Source organism: Solanum stenotomum, chromosome 7, assembly GCF_019186545.1.
Source record: "Solanum stenotomum isolate F172 chromosome 7, ASM1918654v1, whole genome shotgun sequence".
Classification (NCBI taxonomy): domain Eukaryota; kingdom Viridiplantae; phylum Streptophyta; class Magnoliopsida; order Solanales; family Solanaceae; genus Solanum; species Solanum stenotomum.
This window is the reverse complement of record NC_064288.1, coordinates 30,973,513-30,996,357: the sequence shown is the minus strand read 5'-3', so window position 1 is coordinate 30,996,357 and position 22,845 is coordinate 30,973,513. Positions and strand designations below refer to the sequence as shown.

The 22,845-nt window shown below is 36.9% G+C and overlaps 1 protein-coding gene across 1 annotated transcript; it reads right to left on the bottom strand.

Annotated features, from left to right (window-relative positions):
- Positions 1-1,960: 1,960 nt before the first annotated feature.
- Positions 1,961-18,980, bottom strand: LOC125870227 (protein FLX-like 1). Its single transcript, XM_049550606.1, has 4 exons — positions 18,379-18,980; positions 15,933-16,132; positions 15,745-15,827; positions 1,961-2,229 (listed from the first exon to the last, which is right to left on the bottom strand). Exons 1-4 carry the CDS (start codon positions 18,897-18,899, stop codon positions 2,164-2,166), a joined length of 870 nt encoding a protein of 289 aa, XP_049406563.1. The 5' UTR covers positions 18,900-18,980; the 3' UTR covers positions 1,961-2,163.
- Positions 18,981-22,845: the final 3,865 nt, after the last annotated feature.

The window sequence follows — 22,845 nt, the reverse complement described above, 5'->3', positions numbered from 1 at the left end:
AGTTACATCCTTTATAATGGTTGTAAACCTAGTGCGAGTACAACATTCATAGGTTTTTGTGTTGCGTGATTTTTGAGAATTAAAATATCAACTTTTCCGTCGTTACCTAGTGCAGATATAACGTTCATAGTAGGGGTGTACAAAATCGAACCAAACCACAAACCGAGTCAAACCGGAAAAAAAAACTCGACTAGTGGTTTGGTATTGGAAAAAAAATCCGACTATATTTGGGTTGGTTTGGTTTTAACTAAAAAAAACCAACCCGAGACCAAACCAACCCATTATATATGTAATTTTAAAATTTTATTTTATACATAAAAATATTTACTTTGATATAATTTTAAAATGTTTCTTATACTATTTCATAGTTTTTATCTTTTAATACATTATTTCAAGTTTAAAACTTATAATTCGGAATGGTCCAATAAAGATTATAGTTCATACATGTTGATAATTATAATAAAACTTAAATCAAAATCAAATTAATACTAATGCAAAAAGAAAATCAATTCAACACTAAGAATGACAATAATATTGAATATTTGTTCTTTAGTTTTACATTGGTTTAGACAATTAAAATACATAATCTAATTCTAATTTTCCTTAAATATTTAGTAATGTAACTAATACTTATTAAACTTATTTTAGCATGATTTAGTACTTTTAAATTATGATCATTTTCATTATGACTTTGCAATATTTATTTTATATGATGATTTCATTATTATTTTTTATTGAATATTTTAGGGTCATCAGTACTCATCTCATATTGTGTTATTTTCTTAAGAATCACCTTAGATAATTGTATTTTGGTTGGACTAAAAAAATATTTAGAGCACAAGTTAATTATATGTTTGTATGCAAACTTTACCGAAAAAATCCAAAAATATGAAAAAACCCGAGGTTTATTAGTTTGGTTTGATTTATAAATTTAAAAATTTGACACAATGGTTTAGTTTGGTATTCGAAAAACCCGAACCAACCCGAGGTTGAAAAACCCGAAAAAATCCGAATTTTATTAGTTTGGTTTGGTTTATAAATTTAAAAATTTTACACAAATGGTTTGGTTTGATATTTGAAAAACCTGAACCAACCTGGTCATGTACACCCCTAGTTCATAGGTTTGTGTGTTGTGTGATTAAGATATCAAATTTTCTATCGTTCTCACCTATTGGTTGTGGTGGCAAACATTAAGATGCACCTTAATATCTTAATTTTGCTTGCTTGAGAAAGAGAACTAAGATTTGGTAAAAGAAGAGTGCATGAAGTCAAGGGGCTAACCTTTGTATAATAGATTAGCTTAGGATCCATACATGGAATAATAAGTTGTTTTTATCAACGTCATAGGAAAAATTGAGTGATGGGTGCATAAACCTTATAATTGCAAAGAATAGTGTGTTTGATACGCTTTAATGATATAGTTTTACGTATAAAAGTTATTCTATAATGGATACTAACGTGTCCAATTATAGAAAATGAAAGATTTCTGTGGCATGTTCATTTTATAAGGTGGGGATTGATGGTGATGAGTCCAAGTTTTACTGATTGTATAAGATGGTGGTTTATGTGATGTGATGTGAACTCACATGTTTCCTTCCTAAATTGGTCTTTAGTTATTCAATCGATCTGTTTTGAGATGTTCATATATAGTTGAGATGTTCATGTTCTTCCCATCTCTATTTTCCCATAGTTTTGTATAAGTAAATGTACAGATGGGTCGTTTATCATAGATTTCCACAATTAGTGTTACTACTCACCTAGTCCACAATGGGCAAAAAAGTCTTCTGTAAAAATAAGAATATAAAACGCTTCTCCTTCTCCTCTGCCAATTCCCCTATATTCCCATCTTCAAAACTGACCTCACTTGCAGCTTCAACTTAATTAATTTTGAAAACCCCACATTTTTAAATTCAGGATCCAATCATGGCTCCAACTAACTTCAATCCACTAAATAGACATGCACAAACAACCACAACAGTCATTAATTATCTGAATTCTGAGACTACACTCAAGACAAATGTCAGTCTCATCACCACCAAGAAAAATCATTTCATCTGTGCTTCCTCCAGAAACCACTTCTCTCATGAAATAAAAGATCCCTAAGTTTGACACATTTACATCTGCTTGTCATCCAGCACAAGTTTTTCACTTTCAAACCACCAACTAGTGATGTACATAAGGCATGGCTCCACCAACATATTGGGTATTTGCATCAGCACTGACCTGAACCTGAAACATTACAAATAAGACACTTGTATTATAGCTAATTTAAAGTTTGGACAAAGCTTAAGTTGCATACATGCCAACTAGCATGTCCTCTTTGTAGGTTGTACCATTGATCAAAAGTCAAAACAGGTGGAACCAACTAAATAATACTTCTTTTAAATAGGAAACTCCCTACAAAAGTACAAATTTTTGTTTCTCCTCAGGGCCAAAGGCAAGCATCTATCTATCTATATCCATACTATTCCACAAGTTGGAAAGCACAAAGTTAAGAGTTCAAAGACTAAAATAGCCCTCAAAAGTTGAATGGCTATATTGCCCTTCATGAGAACATTATTCTTCTGCGCAAAAATGTAAATGTACATTTATAAATATGACAAAGATAAAATAATGAAATAGAAGCATTGGAAACCCTTTGACACTAGAGATGACCAACTTTTAATAAAAACCATTTATTTTCCTGTGAAAGTATGTCAAAGATCACAGAAAATGAAAAGTCCTTTAAGAACAATAAAGAATATATACTCCATCAAAAAACAATAAAGAAAATATACTCATGTCCTAAACAGCATAGAGGAGAAGACTCCAGCATGGCAACATTGGTGGAAAAATAGAAAATGAGCATTTTGATTCTTTAGGCTCTGATGATGGTTTGAATGAGCCTTTATTTGGGTACCAAAACTACAATAACAATGATCATGTAATTTCTGTATTGATACTTATTTTCTAGATTTATTTGATGAAACTTTTTGTGGTGTGTTGTAATATTAATAAGCTTTTACAGGTATTCCTTGAAGTTATCTTCAAGATAATTACTTCTTTGTTTTGGGGAATATTTGTGCTTTGTTTTCTGGATTTGTATCTTTTGATGGTTTTATCAGTTGCAATCAATTATGTTTGTAGGCTTATGTTGTGACAAAGAAGATTTAGATTGGATTATGAACTGGAAATTCTTTCATATAGGTATGTATACTTGCATTGGACCTGCTATTTATCTCCAAGCTCTACAAGGGTTGCTCCGGAAGATGGAGGCATGTGAACACATTTTAATGCCATCCAGGGAATCCACATCTCGAAGAGTAACTTAGGAGACGAAATGGAAGTAGGGGGCTCAGTTTCAACATGCGGATCCACATATGATCAGCATGATCAACATATGGACCGTATCTTGACTGTAAGTTAGATGCGGTTGGAACAGCCGACATACGGGACGCATAATCAACATGCGGGCCCATACAACAGACTGTATGTCCAAAGCTAAAGTTTCAGACTCTATCCTCAGAAGCTACAGCACACGAAGCCACATACGGGCCGCAGAATGCACATACCCTGTACCTCAGACCATCCATCAAGATTCGGGAGATGCTAATCAAAAGACTGAGCAACATGTGGACTGCAGATTCCATCTACGGACCACCCGTCAGGCTTGACTGTGCACTTGCATTATTTTTGCAATATTTGGAAAACCACTTTTGGCTATTTATATAAAAATAGTTAACCTAAAACTATAAATAGTAGAGAAAAGCTCATTTAGACTTTAACAATTTTAATTTGATGAGAAATACTCTTGAGAGAGTGGAGCTATGGCTAGGGTGTCAAATGGGGGGGTTGGGATGAAATTGAAGATATTAAAATGGGGAAAGAGAAATAGGGTTGGGTCTTGACCCGCCCAAATTTACTTTGGGCTCAAATGGGCTAAAAAATAGGTTGGATCTTGACCCGCTTAATCTCAATAATTTTAACATTTTGTTATTTAAGTTTTATAACCACAATTTCAATTTCAACTCAAGAAGATTAAAAAAAAAAGTTACAAATGGATAGATAGATCCTAAAAGATATAAAATAAATAGTAATTCATACCTTCAATATAGAAACAGACATTACATCAATGCAAATAGTCTTAAGACGGGTTGAAATTGAAGATTAGATAGGGCTCAATTGGAGATTATTTTTAAATGGGTTGAGATGGAATCCAATTCAAATTATCTTGAACTCAACCCATAAAATTCTGGACGGGTTGGGCAGGTTACCTATATTTGAGCTCATTTTGATACCCCTAGCTATGGCATTTGCTGCTGAAGGATTGCTTGCTTGAGGAATCATTCCTCTTGAAGGTTATCTAAGAGATTAGATACTTATTTGGTTCTATCGATTGGGGGTTTTAGCTATCAAAAAGCTTTATATACCAATTAATTCATTATTGTGTCAATCTATCAATCTTTTCTATCTTTTTTTTTTTGAAATTGGTAACAAGTATTCTTCAGCATTAAGGGTATGCTGGCCACCTCCAGAAGTGTGCTTACATAGATAGCTAATTACAATAAGCCTAGGAAATCCACTATCTGTATTTCATTTACTACACATTGCTCTTTACACCAAAATCATAAAGTAGAAATGCATTTCCCTTTGATCTTTTGAATGGAGTTTGATCTTCCTTTGAAAATTCTCTCATTCCTTTCCTTCCATATGGTCCACCATATGCAAGCTGGGATAGTTTTCCACCATCTCTTTTGGCTTTTGCTTCCTCCCCTTCTGATCTAGCAGCTCAATAGATCAGCAGTGTGCTCTGGCATTGTCCAGCTTTCCCAGCTAAGGTAATGTATAGGGACTAAACTTGAGAAGTTACCTTGCAGTGGAGGAAGAGGTGGTTGTTTGTTTCAACGAGTTCCATACAAAGAGGGCATATGGAATCTAAATGAAATTTCCTTTCCTGTTATGCCTCGTGGGTGAGACATGCCTTCCTTACTACCACCCAGGAGAAGCATTTCACTTTAGTAGGTGCCATGCTTCTCCATGTAGCTTTCCAAGGTCCTCTATCTCTTTCTGTCATCTCTAGAAGGCCCCTTTTGTAGACTCTGTTGTGTTGTGCCTCCACTTGATGATGTCAGGTTCTTTGGTAGTCCCTGTGAAGGTTCCTATTTTGCCAAGTAGAGCAACCACTCTTTCAACCTCCCAATCATTCAAAAACCTTCTAAAAATTAGGTTCCATCCTTGAGTTGTCCAGATGTTCTCTATTGTGTTATTTTGGTTGGTGATGTTGAAGAGGCTGGGAAAGCATCTTGCAAAGTGCTTTGACCATCCCAGTTATCCCTCCAGAAGAAGACTTTTTTGGCCATTGCCAACTGGAAAGTATTGTCCTCCCCAGGTTAGTCCAAAGAGACTTGATTGTCCTCCATAGTCCAACTCCATAGGTGTTAGTGGACTCATCAGTGCACCACTACCCATTTTGTCCGTACTTCTGTTGTATTACATTCTTCCACAAGGCTGGACTGTCTTCAGCATATCTCCACAACCGTTTCTTGAGCATACTGTTGTTTTGTAGCTTTAGGTTTCTGACCCCATACCTCCATGCTCCTTACTCTTTTGCACTATGTTCCATTTCACTAGATTGTAACCTTTATGCTCCTTTTTGCCATGCCATAGGAAGTTTCTTCTAAATTTATCTAGGACTTTGAGTACTTCAGGAGATAAGGGGATAAGGGGTCCCCTTGTCTCGGCCCTTTTTCTGCTGAAAAAAAACAATTGGTTCTTCATTTACCAGAATTGAGGTTCCCAGAATTGAGAACCTGGTGGTTTTAATGCAAAAACTTATCCAATTTAGCCATCTTCTTCCAAAACCCACATGCCTGAGGAAGTTGAGTAAGAACTTCCAATTGATGTGGTCAAACGCCTTTTCAATGTCTAATTTGCACATCACCCCTGGTTCTGAGCCTCTCAAACTGGTGTCTACACACTCACTTGCCACCAAAGTTGCATCCATGATTTGCCTTCCTCTAATAAAGGCCATTTGATGAGGGTTTATTAGCTTATCCATCCCTCTCTTTAACCTTTCAGCCATTCAGCCAGTACTTTTGCAATGATCTTGTACATTCCCGTGATGAGACTTATTGGTCTGAAGTCTCTCAACTCGGTTGCACCCACCTTCTTTTGGATAAGAGCTACAAATGTGGCATTGAAGCTCTTCTCGAAAACCTGTTGCGAATGGAAATTCGTAGGGTAAGTAGTATATTTGACTTCAACATTTCCCATAAAGCAATGAAGAATGGCATTGGGAATCCATCAGGGCTTGGGGCCTTGTCAATGGCACACTGTTTAAGCCCCTCTAATATTTCATCCTCTTCAAATTGTCTTTCCAGCCACATCTGCTCTTCAGTGGAGATCCTGGTATTCCCTTGGAGTGTGAAATCCGGTCTCCAATTCTCAGACTCCTTGTACAGTTCCTGATAAAAGCTCACTATGGAATTGTTTATTTCTTCGGGATTAGTAACTTTCTTGGTGTTGTGGGTCTCAGTCTTCTAATGTCAACTCTCTGGCAAGCCAATCGATCTCTACTTGATTGGCCCTAACTGCATGATCAATCCGACGGTTCAGCCCATACTTCACAGAGTGACATCATATCACTCTCCCATAATGTTACAATGCGGTGCTTGGGAAAACGCAAAGTCATACTTTAAATTTGAGAACTAGTGGTTGGACATAGAGGGTTTCAATGACAAAATTAAAGGATGGTGGAACTCCTTCAGTTTCATAGGAAACCTGACTATGTCTTGGTTGCAAAGCTCAAAGCACTAAAAGAAAAGCTGAAAGAATGGAGCAAAACTGCACAAGGGAACTTGGGAACACAAAAACAAAATGTCTTGAAACAGCTAGCTGAATTAGAGGAGATACAGGAGAACAAATCCCTGAGGCCAGAAGAGATAACCTCTAAAACAGCATTAATCAGTGAGTTCGAAGACATAGCTAAAAGGGAGGAAATAGCTTGGAGGCAAAGATCTAGGGCAGTGTGGCTAGAGCAGGGGATAGAAACACTAATTTCTTCCACAGAACTGCAAATGCACACAGGAGAATTAATACAATCTCAAAGTTGAAAGTGAGAGGAGAAAATTTGACTGAACCAGAGGAGATACAGAAGGAGATAGTAACTTATTATGAGGAACTATACTCTGAGCCAAAAGAATAGAGACCTTACCTGGAGATGAGAAACTGTCATATGATTCATGAAGAAGAAAACAAATTACTCTAGGCACCTTTTGAGCAGCAGGAAATTCTACAGAGCACAAAAGCATGTGCAGGGGACAAAGCACCAAGGCCAGATGGTTACTCCATGGCTTTCTTCAGCCAATGTTGGGACATCATTAAAACTGATCTGGTGGCTACAGTGCAGCAGTTCCATAAGGCAGAGAGGTTTGAGAAGAGTATTAATGCCACCTTTGTGGCTTTAATTCCTAAGAAAGTGGGAGCTAAGGAACTGACAGATTTTAGACCTATTAGTCTAATAGGTGGAATTTACAAGATCATTGCTAAACTGGTGGCAGAAAGGTTAAAGAAGGTGCTACACAGGCCTGTAGACAGCCAACAAATGGCATTCATAAAAGGTAGACAAATAATGGATGCAGTGTTGATAGCAAATGAATGTGTTGAGTCTAGAAAGAGAAGCAAGTGCCCTGGAATTCTATGCAAGCTTGATATACAGAAGGGCCTATGAGCATTTAAACTGGAATTTCTTACTACTTATGATGTAAAGGATGGGTTTTGGAGCCAAATGGATTAGATGGGTGAAATTCTGCATAAGCACAGTCAAGTTTTCTATTTTAGTTAATAGAACTCCTAGTGGTTTCTTTTAATCCCAAAGGGGACTGAGACAAGGTGACCCCCTATCACCCTTTTTATTCATCTTAGCCATGGAAGGTTTGAGTAACCTAATTCACACAGCAAAGATGAAGGGTTGGGTAAGGGGCTTTAGGGTGGACAGCAGTACACAAAATGGCTTGGAGATTACCCATCTGCAATATGCAGATGATACTCTTATTTTTTGTGAAGCAATGACAGAGCAAATGTTGATCCTAAGAGTAATATTCATTATCTGTGAAGCAGTCTCTGGATTACATATCAATTGGGGAAAGAGTTTCATTTATCCCATAAATGAAGTGGCTCAGGTGGAGACTCTGGCAGGGGTTTTGGGTGGTAGGGTAGGGGAACTACCAACCATACACCTAGGTATGCCATTGGGAGGAAAGAGCAAATCAATAGGGTTCTGGAATGGAGTGATAGAAAAATGCAAAAAGAAGCTAACCAACTGGAAGAACCAATATCTGTCTAGGGGAGGTAGATTAACCATGGTTAATAGTGTGCTAGATGCAATACCTGCTTATATGATGTCTGTGTTCCCAGCACCAGACAAGGTCATACAGAGGATAGATGCATTGAGAAGAAATTTCTTTTGGCAGGGAAATGAAGATAAAAAGAAGTTTCATCTAGTCAAGTGGGAAGAGGTCATAAAAAATAAGAAAGAGGGGGGACTGGGGATCAAGAACATGAAGAAACAAAACAAAAGCCTATAATGTTAAAATGGCTTTGGAAGTTTATGACAGGAGAGAATATGCTATGGAGAGAGGTGATCAGGGCAAAATATGAAATGGAGAACAGGTGGATGGCAAAGATGGTAACTACACCATATGGATGTGGTATCTGGAGATCAATAAGAAATCATTGGCCTCTGTTTCTTTCCAGAACCAGATTCCAGGTGGGTAATGGAATGAAGGTGTCATTTTGGGAGGACAGATGGATAGCCCAAAGAACCCTGAAACAATTATTCCCAGACTTATATACACTACGCCTTCAACAAAATGCAACTGTGGCTGAAATGTGGACAGGACATGGGTGGAACTTACATCTTGGGAGGAATCTAAATGATTGGGAGATGGGGAACATAGTGGCCTTCCATGATACAATGGCACAATTTAGTAATCTAACTAGGGAGGAAGACAAGGTTGTGTGGAAGATTGGCAGCAAAGGGGTTTTCAGTGTCAAGTCAGCTTACAAAGATCTTAATCACTCAAATTCAAATGATAGGATGGAGCTCTGGCCATGGCAGATGATATGGAGACCTAAAATCCCATACAAGGTAAACTGTTTCACATGGTCACTAGCAAAGGAAGTAGTGCTGACACAAGAAAATATAAAGAAGAGGAAGTTCCAACTATGCTCAAGATGTTATTTGTGTGAGGAACAGGCAGAGACTATCAATCATCTCTATTTGCATTGCAAATGGACAGATCAATTATGGAGAATATTCAGCAGCCTTAGGAAGATCACTTGGGTGAAACCAAGAAACATAGTACAACTCCTAAATTGTTGGATCAATATTGGCAATACTACAATTAAGGAGGAGAGATGGAGGATTGTCCCAGCTTGTATATGGTGGACAGTGTGGAAAGAAAAGAATCAAAGATGTTTTGAGGGCAAGAAGAACAATTTGCAGAATTTTAAGATGAATTGTAGCTCTTTATTATTTTTGGTGTAAACAGAAAGTCTTAGTACAGGCAGAAGAACTTTTTGATGTTTTAGACTATTTGTGACAAAAAGCACAGATGGAGTCGGTCTAGTTTGTAATACTTTTGGAAGGGGGCTACCTTGATGTAGTATACATGTGGATAAATAGAAGAAAAAGTCACCATTCTCAAAAATAAAAGTAGCTTCAACCCCTTCAACTTTGAGGATTTCAATGGAGTTGAATCTTCTGTGAGCATTGGCCACTCTGTGGAAATACTGTGTTTTTGTCACCGTTTTTGATCCATTGTAACTTGGATCTATGTCTCCAAGCAATTTCCCCATTTCTGGACACCTCTTTAAACTCCATAGCCAGCTGAATTTTCTGCAGTTGTTCGTCATCTGTCAAAAGTTTGAGATCTTGAATGGATTCCAGATTTCTCACTTGTGATAGAATCAAATCTTTCCTTTCCTTCTGGTTGTTCTTGTTGGCTTTGCTCCATTCTTTGAGCTTGACTTTCAATAGACTAAGCTTAGAAGCCAATTGAAAATCAGGTCGGCCTGTTGTTTGAAGTTGCTCCACCATTCTTTCACTTTGTGTATGAATCCTTCCTCCTTAAGCCACCAATTTTCAAATTTGAAATATGATTTCCTATGTTTCCAATCACCACAGGATACTAGGATGGAGTTATGCTCCGAGCCAAGTTGTGGGATAACACTTTGGATGATTTTGGAGAAACTCTCGTCCTACTGGGAAGAGAATAAGAATCTATTTGTTCTTGTGGCACAACTGTGATTTTGACCTCTCTTTCATTTATAACTACCTCCGAGAAAAGGAGGATTCAGTAACTCAAGATCATTTATGTGTTGGTTGAAATCATCCATGGCTCTGGTTATTCTATTATCGCTTGTCCTTTCAAAGGGAAATCTGGATACATTAAAGGCCCCACAGATCACTTAGGGCCCTTCACACATTCCTCTAATAGAGGAGAGCTCCCACAACAATTCTTCTCTTTCATTTCTGTCACACTCTGCATATACAGCAGTAAGATACCAAGTCAAGTCTTGGTTGATCCCACATAGTTTACAAGTGAGCATCTGACTGCCAGTGTCAATGAGCTCCCCTTTCCATTCCCTCTTGTCCCGAAATACAATGATTCCACCACTTTTACCAATGGAGTCCATCCATAACCCTCCAACCCATCTATTTCCCCAAAGTTGCTGAAAATATTCTTCCACTGTCCCCCATAATTTAGTTTCTACGAATACATAAATATTTGCTCCGCACCAATGAACTAAGGATTTATTTGTCTTCTTTTATCCTCATTGTTCAGCCCCCTTACATTCCATGTTAAGATTTTCACCTTTATGATTGCATTGTGGTTGTGGTCCTCCCTCTTGATTCACTTCTTGGGTCCCCATCTTTATATCTAATTTCACAAATTAGATTCCTGACTTCCTTTAAGACCTGTTGGTTGTTGTTGTTTGGCTCAACTGTTATAGCTAGAGTCTTTTCTAATCCCCTTCTTTGGTCTAATTTCATAAACAGATCTTCTGCTTCTTTGTGACAACCATTAAGCAGTACTCTAAATTCTTTGTTGAGCTTGATGATGTTGCTTTGCACCCATTCTGTTGATCTAGCCTCAACCTCCCTACTGCATTCACTTGAGTCCGATTGAATTGGAGCAGGTTCATCACAGTTCAGCAATTGTGTCCTGAGAATCTCCACTGTGTTGTCTACCTCGTCACTTGCAATCAAAGGCATTGAGTTGTAATGAGAATTTTCCTGTTCTGTTGTTGGAATTATGCTTGATCCTTTTATTGCCATGGAATGTACTCTCCAGTTCTGTGCAAGTGTCAATCTCTCCCTTGTGCAGATATTCAAATGTTCCATGGAAGGTCCACATCCAACATAATCTTGAGGCAGAGTAGATTGTACCTCTCCTCGAAAGGGTCACCGTTTTCTCTCTTCCTAAGAGTTGTTTTCTCCTTTCTCCAGTTGCCAGTGGGTTGTCAGTTTCCAATCAGTCGATGGTAGCTCCGGCCAGATTGGGAAGGAGATCAGATCTCCATCTCCAACATCAATGGTTGCCGAAATCTTCTCTCGCGGTCCCTTGACTCGGATCCTAGCCCAGCGAAGATGGTTTTTTAGCCCTCTCTCATCTTCTATTTCCAGCCATCCACCACATCCATCCCCGATCTCCCTAAAGGTGGAGTTGGACCAAAGATGCAGCGGAAGACCAACCACTCGAATCTAGATCCAATCAAGGTTTGGTGACCACCATTGTAGCATCAACTATCTGTGTTGCCTCTTCCAGTTCCCCATCAAAACATGTTCTGCCACTATTCTCGAACGGAATTCGAAAAGGAATTTGGATTCATCCATGTCGTATACTTAAAACTCCCTAGGCTCTGTTCCAAGTTTGTTGAGACCATCTTCTGATGTCATTACGAGTTGGAGTGTCTTCAGCTCCTGTGAAACTCCCCACCAAGCATCTGTCCAGCAGGCCTTTTTCCTCTGTCTCTTAGTCCATTTGTTCTTGAAAAGCATCTCTTTGTAGCTCTTCTCCCCTCTAGTTTGATTAAGGAGTTTAGGCTGCTTGTTTGTGATTAATGTTGTACGATTTCTATTAATGAAATTTTCTATTTTTGCAACTAGAACATTCCATCCCTCATTGAATGTTTTCTCAGGCAAGATAATTACTGCTCTGTCATTTCCTTTAACAGTAATCACTCAGACGAATTTTTCATATTGATTGAACTTTTGTGTAAAGAAAATGTTGGTTGTGTTATCTTTGCATTTCCAAGACTTGAAGGTTTTTCCTCTGTTCTTCGATGCCTCCTTGAGCTTTTGGCATATCCAAGGCATGGCTCCCCTGCTAAGTATCAGTCAGCCCATGTGGTGTGGTATCTTGCACTTCTGATCTAATCATACCAAATCCCTGATTTGGATTTAGATTCTGTGATATCATAAGATTTGCCCCCAAGGCTGAAGAAGATTATGTTGTCCATGAAACAAATAGGTTGAGATGAAAAAAGGTGGGTTTTAGATGGCGGCTCCGGTGGTGGAAGTCCACCGGAGAGGGGAGAGGCTGTGCCCAAAAGGGACTGCAGTTAAGGGTCATTGGGGAATGTTCTTGGTAGCTTTTTTGCTATTTGTTTTATTATTCAATCAATTGCTTGACACCCTTTTCTATCTTTTATTGTTTTTGTTTCTGTTTTCCGCATTGCATTATTTGGTTTCAAAATTGTGTCAATATTTTTTTCTTTCAAAACAAGTAATTTTGTATTTCTCAGCATATTACACATATAAGTAGGAAGCCTTATGGTAAAAAGTTCAAAGACCAAATTGTCCTTCAAATGTTTAACATTTCTGCCCTTCAAGTAAGCACTACTACGATTATATTTTTGTAAATATGTAAACAAACACTTTAAAGTTAAATAAGAAATAGGGTTAATTCCTACCTCACATTCATAGTATGCATTAAATTTAGAAAATTACTTTTAGTAACTGTAACCCCAACATTAACTTTTTCTTAGAGTAGAATTTATTGTTCTTATATTAACGTACAATGTACGTGTTAGCTTGTATTAATGTATATATACCCGTTTGACATTATAGTGAAGAATCTATAATGTCACTCCGATGACCTTTCTACTCCCCAACTGATACTTGCGAAAAATCAGCCGATCTATTCATGGACTATCCATTCACAAACTATTCTTCTTCGATCTCTTTTCAAAACTTATATATGAGAAATAGTTATAATTGTTGTTTTAATATTAAATTTTAATGTTAATCCTCTGAAATGATACTTTTTTCATATCGAACCATGTTTAACACTGGATCAAATGTGACTTTTATCCAAACTAATAATGATATTTTTGAGAAGCAATCCAGATAAACTATAACTATGTGAAGATTGTAAAAGTGCTATTGTGAAATGGTAATACAAGTTGGCTAACTAGCATCTGTTTTGATCCCTTTCTTTTGGAATCAAAAGTGTATGTTTACATCTCATTGCTAATATGTTTTGATAGTTGACCGATGTCTTCCGATCATTGTTGTACAAAAATATAAGTAGTCATTGTAAGTTTAGGTTGGTATTGGGATACTTCAGACACTAATGGTAGACTTGAATTTAATACCCTCCTTGTTTCACTTTGTTTGTCATCGTCTGACTTGGAATAAAGTTAAATAAAGAAATAAAACTTTTGAAACTTATCTTTGAAATATGTCATAACTGTGTGACAAAAACTCTCGAAACTTATTGGTGTTAAACATATCATAATGTGTGTGGTTGTAAGAGCTTTCCATTGAGGAGACATATAGGAATGAATCATTCTTTTTTGGGATGGATACTAATAAAAAGATAGTGCCAAACAAACTGAAAGGAAGAAAGTAGTTCCCTTTCTTCTTTTTTGATGACTGTGGTGTTCGAACCAGCTTTCGCGCACCTCGACTAAATCCACAGGATACCTGCCACCTCCCACCAGCAACAGGTACCAGATAACTTAGTCCACCAAGGCTAGAACAGATGGGAAGAGTCACCTAGTGTTTTTTTTTTTGTGTCTGCTGAGTTTTGAACCTGAGACCTCAAGATTCTCAATCACTTCATTGACTACTAGGCCACACCTTTGGATGCCAAGTAGTTCCCTTTTAAAATGAAGTGCTTCTAATGTATTATGTATTTGTCATGGATGGATATGAATAGAACCAACATCCATTTTATGGATCTTTATGAACCTTAAAGATTTTAATGAAAGATCAAACTATGTATAGACATTAGACAATAATTTAAGTATTGAAATTGAAATGCTCCTTTTTGGATTTTCTTTCTAATAATTGGTCCTTCAAGTTTGTCACCTATAATACGAAGAACAATATGCAACTGTTATCTCCAGAACTATATTCATACAACTCGATATTCTTGTGTGGACAAATTTTAGAAATATTCTACCTAACATGTTATTATTACTTGTAATAGTACAATTAATTTGAGAGAATTCCCAAAGCAAATTTCTTATTATTATTATTTCTACAAATGACACCCACATTTTAGTAACAGTAGTTGTACTTTCAAGAGGATACTAATATCACAACAGATGTATTAGTCACATCACAGAGCAACAAAGATATCATAATAAGCTATCCATACAACATCAATAAAGAAAAATTAGGTCACATACTTGAACTTCATCAAAAGTGGTATAAATACAAATCTTACCAACCTAAAGAAATAAATAATAAATTCTTTTTTTCGATTAGTTAAACTACTATGTAGCTTTAATAGGATCCTTAATTCCCTTTTCATCATTTTGAGCTTATATTTTGTTATCATTAAATGTTTTGTATCCCATGCACATGTTCAATTAATATTTCAGTCATATTGAAAAGTTTGTACTTACTAAAACTAAATACATGTGTTCCCAAGCTAGTGTATCATTATAAGCATAGAAGTCCCCGGGTATGATTTGAACAGGCAATGCCATCTTTTTTTTCTAGAGCAACTATCACAGAATCAATACATATATGAAAATATTTCTCATGTAAAAGCACTTATGATGATCTATTTCCTACTTTTTTTTGGAGAAAGGATGGTCTAATTCCTGATGTAAACTAATCAAAGTGAAGAAAAGGGAAAAGAAGACGAAGTGACCATGGAAACAATCGTCACCAAGCAAGCAATATGTAAAAAATTCTTGAGAGTTGTTGCTTTTTTATGATAAAAGAAATTATTCTCAAAAATGTGTTATGGTATTAGAACAAAAAATATTTTTCCAGTATTCCCCTAGAAATCATCTTTAACATGACCATATTGACTTAAAACACCTTCATGTACCAAGAAGCATAAAAGATATTATCATTGTCCTGACATCCAACAGAACACAGTAATGGACAGACTACAAAGGAAATTATTGAATCTGGATGGAAGAAGCATACAATTTTTTAAGTGCACATAGAACAAATAGGAAATTCACCTATTCTGCCTATGCTAATTTAGCTCATTGACAGGCAACGGACAGAGGAAACTTACATGGCAGAGAGGAATCTGAATTTTTTAAAGCATTGAAGGAACAACAGGCAAACAACAAATACTTAAGATCCCATGCAGAATTACATCTCATTGCTGCCACACTAATAGAATTTCTTTTAATATTTCTTCATGCAAAATGTTACAGAAACTATTAAATCAAAACTTATTAGAAGCTTAAACCAGTTTAGAATGTAAGAGAGATGTAATTACAAACCTGATGTACAGCATAAGGCGCAGGGTACAGATTCTCTCCATATCCTGTTTCAGGATTTCCATAATTGGCAGAATATGTAAAATCTGGGAAGGATAAATCACAATTTCTATTTTTATTAGTTGAGTGTACTATGAAGTAGATAATAATGATAAACTCTGCAGGAGCAGCAAACAAGTGGTTTCAATTACTTGGAGTTGCTGCAGAAATCTGGCGGTTTAAATTACTTGGAGCCGCTGCAGCTGCTGCTGCCCTTGCCCTCTTCTCTGCATTTGCAAGCTCGGCATGTAGTTTCTCAATTTCAGAAGCCAGAGTAATCTTATGTTTCTCCATTGCCTGACTATATTCAAGGTTGCTGGTGTGCATCTTTTTTTCATAGTTGATAGCAGCTCTGTTCATGTACACAGCAGAAAAAAATCTCCAAATATCACCAAGGGTATGAGAGCTTGAGAAACAACAATACAAGAACAAATGCATGCATGTGATGCAGAAATGACCAAAATGGCAATATGAACTACAAAGGGGCTCATCTATTATATCTATAATGTGGCTTTTCCATAGCAATGTCCATTGACACCATAAAAATGTGACCTTGACGCATGATCGCGACAATTATTTTTTTATGATGGTGGTCTGCAGCCAGGTTGCACGCACATCGACTGTTTCACTGCGGCCAGGTTGCACGCACATCGACTGTTTCACCGAGTACCTGCTCCTTCCCACCAGCTCAGGCACAAGTACATAGTAACTCTGCCCGCTAAGGCTTAAGACAGATGGGAAGAATCAACTAGTGTTTTTTGCCACCACAGGGATCTGAACCGGAGACCTCATGGTTCTCCTCCCACTTCCCAGATGGATAGATATTTGATTGCTTATCAAACAAACATAATGAGCCTTTAACCGCATCTGAACTAAAGTAGGGTTAACACATGACATTGGAGAAATTTAAGTGATATCCTTCATATACTAAACAAGGGAACAAGAAGTTTTGCTCGTTAATAAACAAACGTGGAGGACCTTTAACCACATCTGAGCTAAAGTAGGGTTACCACATAAAATTGGAGAAGGTGAACTGATATATCTTTTGAGTTTGAGTAGGTTACATTTCAATTTGGATATAACTATGACTTCCACAGCAAACAATCCAATTGTCCATATTTCATCATTAATTGCAATGGCATGTGTTGTCTTCCTTTTCTTTTCTAAAATCTGTAAATCAGCATCTCTTCGATGTCTCTGAGATATACTAAGACAGGGGTTAGGCTTCTTATATCATGATAATCCATAATTATTAGGATGTCATGTTGTTTCACTGATGTAAACCTTGCATCTACTGTTGCTAATCTATTTGGTATTAAGAATCCACTTACACACAGGTCCTGTTCCCAGTAGTAAAACCAGGCTTGAAATATTATCTCTTTTAAAATAAAGAATGATTATGAGTCTTCCTTGAGCATAGTGGTAGATTAAGGGGGTGTTTGGATGGGCTTTTTTAAAGTGACTTACAAGTCCAAAGCTAAAAGTCATAAGTTGGGGACACCCAATTTTTGACTATTGGCCTTTTTTGGTACTTTTTCAGCCTTAAAAGGTGCTTAAAAGCAATTTTTAAGTTACCTAAACACTTCCAAAACTAAAAAAATAGCTTAAAAGTCAAGAGCCACTAAAAATAAGTCAATCCAAACACCCACTAAATGATTTAAAGTCTTTCACTAGGTCAAGGGTTTGTGATTCGTATCAATGACAATCAAAAGAATAATCCATGATTATCTTTTTTTTTTAGAATGAGACAGAAAATTATTATCAGTTTATCACAACTGGGTCAACTACAAGTAGAACAAGTGTTCTAAGCCAAAGACAATTCAACGCATACAAAAGGGAAGGCGAATAGCTCCGACTTAATGTGCGTTTCAAAATCCCTGATGATTATCTTGACCTTTATTTTTTTAATGACCGTGGTGTCTGGACTAGCTTTTGTGCACCTCGATTAATTACATGGGTTAGCAACATGTACCAAGTAACTCTGTCCACGAAAGATAGGACTAATGAGAAGAATCCCCTAGTGTTTTTTGTCGCCTCTGTTTTGAACCTGAGACCTTAGGGTTCTCAATCACTTCATTAACCACTAGGTCACACCCTTGTAATCCATTCTTATTGTTTGTCTTTCTTAAAACTTATTATCTCATTTCACACGGATAAGCAAAGGTCAAGAAATGTAATGGGGATAGTCTTATAAAACCACAAAAAGTTTGTACGAACATGTTCATAGAAAAGGAATACAACACGAAAATATGTGATGATGATTGGTCATCTCAAAAGAAATAAATGAAAGATGACTATATAGCAGCATATCTCATTAAAGATCCGTTTTTGCATCCATATTATCTTCAAAATTTACATCCTTCTATCTTTTTCGTACCTAGCTACTTTTTAGTTTAGATAGGACCCAGTTGTCCTATTGCAAGCATTTGCATAAAACACAAATAATTGTTTTTTTGTTTTGCTATCAAAGCTACTTAAATTATTGTTATTGAAATCATCCTCTGTCAAGCAAACTCATGTTGCAGCAAGTGCCATTGATTTGTCATCAAAAAAAAAAAAACATGACATCATACAGTGGAATAGGGAGTAGTGGGTTACCTTCCTCGTTGAACTTCCTTATGCATGGACTCAATTTCAGCCTTGATTACGGGAAGCTGCTGTAACTCGGAACCAACCTTGACGAGATTTTTCTCCATGTTCTGCAATTTGGCAGTGAGCTCTTTACGGTCGTCAACTAGGTTCTGAATATCGCTCCTAACCCGAGCCAACTCTACTCTAAGCTCATCAAGTATACGAACATCAGACTCCTTCTTCCGTGCCTCGTCGTAAACCTCACGGACTTCAGCATCCCTTTCGGTCTTGACGGTTGCGGCTGTGGAAGAGAGAAGAAGGAGCTCGTGCTGGACGGCGGAGAGCTCCTGGTTAAGAGAGACGTGCGCGCCCGCTAGACTGCGGTTTTTCTGGAGCAGTTTTTCAATCTCGCGTTGCTGAGCCGCTTCCCGATCATCAATTAAGTCTGACGGGTGTATACGGGGTTGGGGTTGGGCTTCGGGTGGTGGAAAACGGCGGCGAGAATCGTCCGTTGTATGAGGGGCGTGGCGGCGTTTTCGTCTCGTCATGACCACTGCACAGATGGAAACAGAGACCTCGCTGGTGTAAACCAAGAGAGAGAATTTCCTTTTGTTTTTTCTTTTCTTTTGGTAAAAACAAGTACTCCCTCCGTCCACAATTGTTTGGCAGATATACTAAAAATAGATGTTCAAGATTAATTGTCAATTTAAACAATCAAGAAATAATTAGTCACTTTTTTCCAATTCTTCCCTTAATGATTGTGTAGTTCAATTGAAAAGTTATGTGAACTTTTGATATTCTTGATATAGTAGGGTTATATTAGTCAAATTACACTTTGTATTAAATTTTTCTTGAGGGATGTGCATGACCTTACCCTGACAAACAATTGTGGACGGAGGGAGTATTAATTTAAGGAGAAGCTTAAATATGTTTGACAAAAAACTCTTTGCTTTATATATTTCCATTTGAAAAAAAATATTCATTCATGGCATCATTTGCCTACTAGAATTAATTTTGTTGCAAAATCACTTTTTACATGTATTCAATTATGATTCGGTCACGTCATTAATTAAATCATTTTTTTCTAAAAAAAGCTCAAATATGTCATCGAACTTTCAGAAAAGACTTACTTATGATTGTCTCAAACTCTCGGTTATTCTATAATGTGACAATGTTTGTTTCTTAGCAAGTGCAATTTCTCAACTCATGTGCATGGTTCATTTGGTGTCACTTTGTTTCTAAGTCATTTTCAAAGATTATTCTTTATGTCAAACTTAACGATTAAATCGATAATCGAACTGATAAAAATATCTCAATAGCTTAGCATATCTACAAACTGATTATCGATAAGTCAAATCGATAAACTTCAAAACTAAACTGAACCGACCGATACACAACCCTTAATGTCATTCATTAAAATTTTGGTTCATTTTATGTCATTTTAGTGAATAAATAATTATATGAATGAGCCTTTTGTAATACCTCCGAAATAGAAAAGTTCAGTTGGAAAGAAAAGTGCAAAATAGTGTGCTTGTACAAGTTTAAACGAGGGCAAGTTCAGACTTTACAACGTCCTATGGTCCGTACAAGGCAGTCGAGGTCTGGGAAGTTGGAATTTTTGGAGTCTCTGATAGGATTCCACAGGCCGATGGGATGGCTCGTGAATGGTTGTATGGGCCGTAACACTTGGTCATGGAGTGATATTTGGGACTTAGAAGGAATTCTTGACCTGGGATATACGAGAGGTCGATGGCTCGTGGAAGGGTTAAAGGGTCATGGCTCAAAGTTTAGAATATTTATCTCTGGTATCTTGGTCTACAATTGACCAGTACGGGACGTATGAGCTTGTACTTCGTAGGGTCAATTCAATAGATTTTAGTTCAGGGTTATTTGGGTATTTTCCTACCTTTTTAATACCTAAGCTATGTCGTTACTAGATTATTCCTAAGCCTTATAACTAATTTTACTCTTCAAAATTCTCCCGTTCCCTTTCTTTCTCTCAAAATCCCTAAAGCTCACAAAGTTTTCTTCTCCAAGAATTCGCTATAGGTGATTTAGGGTTTCTTCAAGTTTTTAAGTCTCCTCTTCCAAGCTCAAGGCTAAAGTTCATCAAGGTATGTGGGAAGTTCACCAATGGATCCTTTTTCATCCATTGAATCCTAAAGAACCCTATATTTATCTCTCCTATGATTCCAACCCAAACTTTAGGATTTTGCATGATTTCTTATGGGTTCAATTGTTTATGAATAAATTCATTATATTTGATTTTATTTGCATGATCTGATCTAAGTTACATGTTTTTAATGATTTTCACATGAATTCATGCCACATGAATGTTTTATGATTTTAAAATAAGCTTGAAGATATGAATGCATTATGAATCGAGGAATTTATGGATCAAGGATGCTTTTAGATTAAGTAACAACATGCTTTGTGAAAAGATTGCTTCCATTTGAAGTATTCTCATTATGAAAAGAGGATCATGATTTAGATGTCTTAAATAAGTGTCGTTACGAGTATGTTATGAAATCATGATTCTGAAAGGATCTATTCTATATATGTTATGAAGTTTACGATTGAATTGGTATTACTATATTCTTACCATTTCAAGGTATTATGGTTATGATATGATTATGCTTATTTATATTGGGAGTTTACTTAGCACCGATTGGACTTTGTTGGAGGCTCACATGTTAGTAGAGGCAGAGTTCTTTACTAGCAATCTACTTGTCCCATAACTATGTCCCCCCCCCCCCCTCCCCCCGAAGGACTTTATCCGATTGGACATACCTAGTGGATCCATCTAAACTTAAGATAATATAATCCTTACCTTGGCAAGTAAGACACTCTCTTTTCAGTGTGGTAGTAGTACATCAGGCTCCATGTTATAGCTCACATGATTTATATCGGTTAACGGTAAACATCCCACAAAAGAACGGTCTTGCACAACAGTTTATGACTTCCTCAAAGATTATGATTTAAGCTTATGTTATGATTTTCAAGTATTTCATTGACCTTATTTTATGCCTTATGATTTCAGCTTATCAGATTTGAGATGTTTTACTTGATCATGCATTACTACGTTTTCAAATTTATCATGTTATCATATTTTATACTTATGCATCTTTCCTCATACTCATTATATTCTAAGTACTAATGCATACATTCTCTTATGCCTATATTGTCAAATAATATAGGTTTTATCATTCCTCCATCCATCGTGGCTAGTGGATTGATTAGCATTGCCTAACTTTTGGCGAGTTCTCGTGATTCGAGGACCTTGTCGCGCATGTCTTTTATTGCTTTATGTCATTTTAGTTTTCAGATTATTCGTGAGCTAGGATTTGTTCTAGTCACATCTACGATTAGTAGAGGCTTGCTGTGAGATTTAGTAGCTTTTCACATTTTACCATCTTTGTACTTTGATTTTGGTATCTTACGAGATATAGCTTGAGACTTATATTTCATTTTTATGCTTTATTTCAAGTATGTTGTTATCTTAGTGTCATGCTTATGTCAAATGGCTTGTTTTGAGTCTTTCATAATTTTATTTTCCATGTCACGTTTAGGAGTATTTTGGATCGTGACACCTTTTCTCAATGGAAATGGAATAAATAAGCTAAAATTTTAACAAATGGACCAAATAAGTGTGCTCGTGCAAGTTTAAACAAGGCCAAGTACAGACTGTGCAAGGTCCTATGGGTCGTACAAGGCAGTCGAGGTCTTGGAAGTTGGAATTTTTTGAAGTCTCTGATAGGATTCCACGAGCCGACGGGATGGCTCGTGAATGGTTGTTTGGGCCATAGAACTTGGTCATGGAGTGATGTTTGGGACTTAGAAGGAATTCTTGACTTGGGATGTACGAGAGGTAGATGGATCGTGGAACGGTTGATGGGTCGTGGCTCAAAGTTCAAAATCTTGAACTCCAGTATATTGGTCTACAATTGACCGGTACGGACCGTAGGAGCTTGTACAGACTGTACGTGGGTCTGTAGGGTCAATTTGACAGATTTTAGTTCAGGGTTATTTGGGTATTTTACTACCCTTTTAATACCTAAATTATGTCGTTTCTAGATTATTCCTAAGCCTTATAGCTAATTTTACTCTTCAAAATTCTCCCATTCCCTTTCATTCTCTCAAAATCCCGAAAGCTTGCAAGGTTTTCTTCTCCAAGGATTCTCTCTAGGTGATTTACGGTTTCTTCAAGCTTTTAAGTCTCCTCTTCCAAGCCCAAGGCTAAAGTTCATTATGGTATGTGGGAAGTTTATCAATGGATCCCTTTTCATCCATTGAATCCTAAAGAATTCTCTATTTATCTCTCCTATGATTCCAACCCAAATTCTAGGATTTTGCATGATTTCTTATGGGTTCAACTGTTTATGAATTTGATGAGAGGGAGTTGCTCGGATGGTAAGCACCCCTCACTTCCAACCCAAAGGTTGCGAGTTTGAGTCACCAAGGGAGCAAAAGAGGTGGGAGCTCCTAGGGAGGGTA

Coding starts and splice junctions, on each gene's coding strand:
- LOC125870227 (XM_049550606.1), bottom strand. CDS start 18,899: ATGACGAGACGAAAACGCCGCCACGCCCCTCATACAACGGACGATTCT. Junction 16,133..18,378: donor AAGGAAGTTCAACGAGGAAG/GTAACCCACTAC, acceptor GTACATGAACAG/AGCTGCTATCAACTATGAAA. Junction 2,230..15,744: donor CGCCTTATGCTGTACATCAG/GTTTGTAATTAC, acceptor GTAATGTTTCAG/GTTCAGGTCAGTGCTGATGC.